At 42.2% G+C, this 4,219-nt stretch overlaps 1 protein-coding gene across 1 annotated transcript in view; it reads right to left on the bottom strand.

Annotated features, from left to right (window-relative positions):
• Positions 1-916: 916 nt before the first annotated feature.
• LOC104814098 (shaggy-related protein kinase theta-like) overlaps positions 917-4,219 on the bottom strand; it is a 4,158-nt gene continuing 855 nt past the window's right edge. Inside the window, exons 2-13 of the mRNA XM_010541973.2 lie at positions 3,601-3,850; positions 3,412-3,504; positions 3,208-3,267; positions 2,840-3,112; positions 2,637-2,711; positions 2,463-2,519; positions 2,248-2,388; positions 2,064-2,114; positions 1,878-1,973; positions 1,696-1,779; positions 1,509-1,611; positions 917-1,405 (exon numbers count right to left, since the gene is read on the bottom strand). Of these exons, the coding sequence (XP_010540275.1) occupies positions 1,344-1,405; positions 1,509-1,611; positions 1,696-1,779; positions 1,878-1,973; positions 2,064-2,114; positions 2,248-2,388; positions 2,463-2,519; positions 2,637-2,711; positions 2,840-3,112; positions 3,208-3,267; positions 3,412-3,504; positions 3,601-3,850 (1,345 nt within the window). The 3' untranslated portion in view covers positions 917-1,343. The remainder of the gene's footprint in view (positions 1,406-1,508; positions 1,612-1,695; positions 1,780-1,877; positions 1,974-2,063; positions 2,115-2,247; positions 2,389-2,462; positions 2,520-2,636; positions 2,712-2,839; positions 3,113-3,207; positions 3,268-3,411; positions 3,505-3,600; positions 3,851-4,219) is intronic.

Here is a 4,219-nt window from a genome sequence, read left to right as displayed (position 1 = left end):
CTCTTTCCATACTCGACACCAACGGCCTTCACTTTCCCTCTCTCGGCCACCGAAGAAAGGCTCTCGATCTTCTCACCTCTGCGTTCGTTATTGCGACTCGCAGCTACTAGGGTTTCCTTTTGCTGTTTTCGTTTCTGCTACGAATCTGAATCTGGGAAAGATGTGTTGGACCGATCAAGGAACCGTGGGAAGGGGCTGAGCATGGACACGGAGGAGACGGCGCTAATCATGGCCGTGAAGTCTGCCGAGTTGCTTGGGCTTTCTCGTGTATTATGTTTGTCTTGGAAGTGAAGATTGAGAGGATCAATATATAGTAGAACACGCTCGTAGTGTTCACCGAGAGAGTGGGGAATGATTGCGGCATTGGTTTGATGATCATACAGTTGAGAAAGGCTTTGATGGTGTTTCACAGCAACGGCCACATATGCCGGTACGCCCATGGATGACTACGAGAAGGAGCACTACCAAGCTCTTCATTTGTGAACCATGTGAGGAAAACCCCCCTTCTTCTTCTTCTTCACCTGCTCCTTTTTCCATTTTGATAGCAACGCTCTCAATCTGCCATGGAACTTGCTCAGTTTTTAAACCCATTTGAGTTTATTCCCCTAATCATTTTTATGTTTTGATCATCGTTGCACTGCCTGAGATATAACTATCTCACATATGCAAGTTTTTGTGAATCCACCCAAACTTGGGTGGTCTAGTGGCGACAGAACATAACATTATCCTGGGTTCAAACCCAAGCGTGGAGAGAAACATTTACCTGTACTTTTCCGATCTTCTGGGAGATATAGTCGGACCAAACCAAAGACCTGATGAACTTCCGGATTATCAAAAAATAGATTATACGGGCACTGCGACGCATCAAAAAAAAAGGGAAGAAAACATTGGTAGCCACACACAAAAGGAACCCCGATGAAGTGAAGTGCAAACGTGAGAGAAAAGAGTCCTTTTAAAAGGAAAAAAACAACTGGCAGACTCAAGTGTACATGAGATCACCAGGCATTACAAACATCGACATGCTACATTACACAACACATTTAAGGGAAACCATCCGGAAGAAAGAAAAAAAACCCATCAATATCTTTATTTGTTTTCCCTACCATTTCTTCCTCTGTTTTGGGCTTCAGAAAAGGGTTTAGGGCCTCTCCTCCAGCAAGCTTGAGGACAGGAAGCAGCCAAGAAAGCACCGTTGTTCCAAAATTGATTGATGAACACAGCCTAAGCGGAGACAGATCTCACAACAAGTGGAAACACTATCAAACACTAGAGAGCTACTATTTCGAATGTGAATGTAGGACAGTATCATCAGTCCCTTTCTGTTGTCTGGTTTTCTTCTTTCATTATTCCACGGCATGTAACGGTACGAGACGTTGTCGCAACTCTGCAGATGCACCTGCCAGTTCTGCAGAGAGACACATAGTTGTTCTCAATATCCAAATAGTCAAAAGATGTTTTGATCAATTGATCTGGAATCACATCACTCGATTGAGAGATATGAGGTTGACCTTGGGTGGTAAAGTTGAACAATGAAGGCAGTGCTCGCCCATTTGGCAAAGAGGCGTTCGGATCTCGTAGGTCGTCAAAGAAGGGATGAGCACATGCTTCCAACTGTTGAAAGACAGAATCCAAGTTAAGAAACAGTTTTGTATGCTACGGAATCTCTTGTATCAATGAGGGTGCCTATAGTCTTACAGCAGTGCATCTAAGGTTTGGTGAATATTGGAGGAATCTTGAGACCAGATCCACAGCTTCAGGAGGCATTCTCTTATGGAAAATCTGAACTTAATTGTGATGAGTTAGATTTCACGTCAAGTTCTGACAAACACTGCAAATGCACATACGAAAAAGGAAAATTGCAAGATTGCTTCACGAACCTTGTGCCATGGGTGGGCCTTAATTTGGGGAAACTTGAATTCGGTGTAATTTGGGTTCATGCACCGTATTTCTTCTCTGGTAGGCGTTCCAAGAATCTAATATATGCCCAGATGACTTAACATAACCATAAAATACGGATTAAGAGGAGGAACAAAAAAAGAACTCAAGTGCAACAAATAACGTACCTTGATTATCTCCACCAGCTGATCGATTCCACTTTCTCCGGGAAACAGTGGCTACACATAAAAGAACATCAACAGTCAAAGTCAGATTTGACACTATGTTTCTAGAGCATAGAAAAGTGATATAAACAAAAACTAATTTTCACCACAAACTTGCACAAGAACTTCATGAGAGAGATTAACTCACTTGGCCAAGTAAAAGCTCTGCCATAACGCAACCAACAGACCACGTGTCAATGGCATTTGTATACTCTGTTGCTCCAAATATAAGTTCAGGGGCTCTATAGTACCGAGAGCATATATATGATATGTTGGGTTCGCCTGGCACCTGAACATGAGCATCAGTATTCACGTACAAACAAAGATGGCTCTTGGAACAAACACATTCAGAAAATAACCTACCAACATCTTTGCGCTTCCAAAATCGCATATTTTTAGCTGATGAGTTTGGGGACTCACCTGAAACAATATACACCATAACCCAAAGTCAACACCTTGTCCAGTAACATGTCTTATAACGTAACGTTTCTAATAGAGCTCAAGAGAAAGAACAGACATCAAAAGTCAACACCCTACCAGTAGATTTTGTGGCTTGATGTCACGATGACACACCCCAACTACACGATGCAAGTAGTTCAGTGCGCGACAAATCTGTTACATATCAAATAGCATAAAAAACCAACAAAATCAACATCGAGGAATTGGTAACAATGCTGTGTATCACAAGACCATAGTGCTACACAGGCTAGTCAAAGATTGGAAAATTTCGTAAACCTCACCTGATATGTGTAGAGTTGAACATAGATAATAGGCATATGTTGATTCATTTTGGTATAGTGCTTTGAAGCTCGGTATACAGTTTCTGGCACATACTCAAGTACAAGGTTGAGATACAGTTCATCCTTCTCTGTCGTTGAAAGGAATGAGTGCCTCAGTCGCACTACGTTAGGATGGTCTAGCACGCGCATTATCTGGAGTTCTCTGTTTTTGTATCTTTTATCCTGCAGGACCTTCTTGATTGCAACCTGTTCTCCAGTTTCTAGGCACTTTGCCTACATTGTGAATCGAATTGGCAGACAAGAAATCAGATTCTGGAAATGAAGAGGTCAAAAGTTGCATTCTCTTCTGTCGTGAGATACCCGTCTACCTGAAAGACAACTCCAAATGAGCCGGTTCCAACCACGCGTTGGGCCATGTAAGAGATTGTCTAAAACATTCAACACAACATTGTGTTAGGATAATCACATACAAAATGAAGATAAAGGATAATACAGATGAACAGAAAGAGGAGCACAAAAATGAAAATCTCTGGAATTGGGTAAACCAGAATTAAGTTGATAAGTTGAATCACCTGCTTTGGCTTTCCATCTCTACCCCCCACCGTCGTAGTAATAACCTGTCCAGTTTCTGTTCCACTGCCATTTATAATAGTTGTTTCCATATCCTGTACAAAAGGGGGAGGGGGGTGAACAATCCCGCTACAGAAGAGCAAAACGATATAGAATCAGAAATTGTAGAACAAGTTTACGAAGCAAATCACCTTCTCATCATGGTTATTATGTCGCTCATCTCTGGTTCTCGTTTCTTGCATTGCATCCGGAAGCTGTTCGTAGGTTGACTTTTCTGCTGCAGCAGGATCATTCGACGTCCCCGCGACATTTTCTTGCAATGTACCGGCTGGATTCTGCTCTAGGTCAGTATCATTTTGGTCAACCTGCATCGGTTCACCACAGATTTGTTCAATCTCTTGATCCACCTTTACTCTCTTCAGCCCATAATCCCCACCCTGAACGATTGAGTCGAAGTCCAAAATGCAAAATGGGTCAAATTTACCATACTTTCTACGATAATCTATCGAGATTGATAGCTACTCGACAACAGATAGAAACAGGGAACTCCACAAATGTCGACACGGATGATCAAGGATAAAAACAACAACAACGTGGGCTCAAACAATCAAAGCCCTCCAAAATCAGCCCATCCATCGTACCGGCACTACAACATCTACGCTAAGGGGAAAACAAATTCGATCTCGAATAGACAATAAACGAGATTAATCGCGTCTTAAACCGACATATTATCACAAAACCCCGTTTGGCCGCAACCAGACACACAAATTTCATCCGATCGGAGAAAGAAACTCTAAATCAAACTCCACT

This window comes from Tarenaya hassleriana, unplaced genomic scaffold, assembly GCF_000463585.1.
Source record: "Tarenaya hassleriana unplaced genomic scaffold, ASM46358v1 Cleome202, whole genome shotgun sequence".
Lineage (NCBI taxonomy): Eukaryota > Viridiplantae > Streptophyta > Magnoliopsida > Brassicales > Cleomaceae > Tarenaya > Tarenaya hassleriana.
This window is presented reverse-complemented; position numbering and strand designations above follow the sequence as displayed.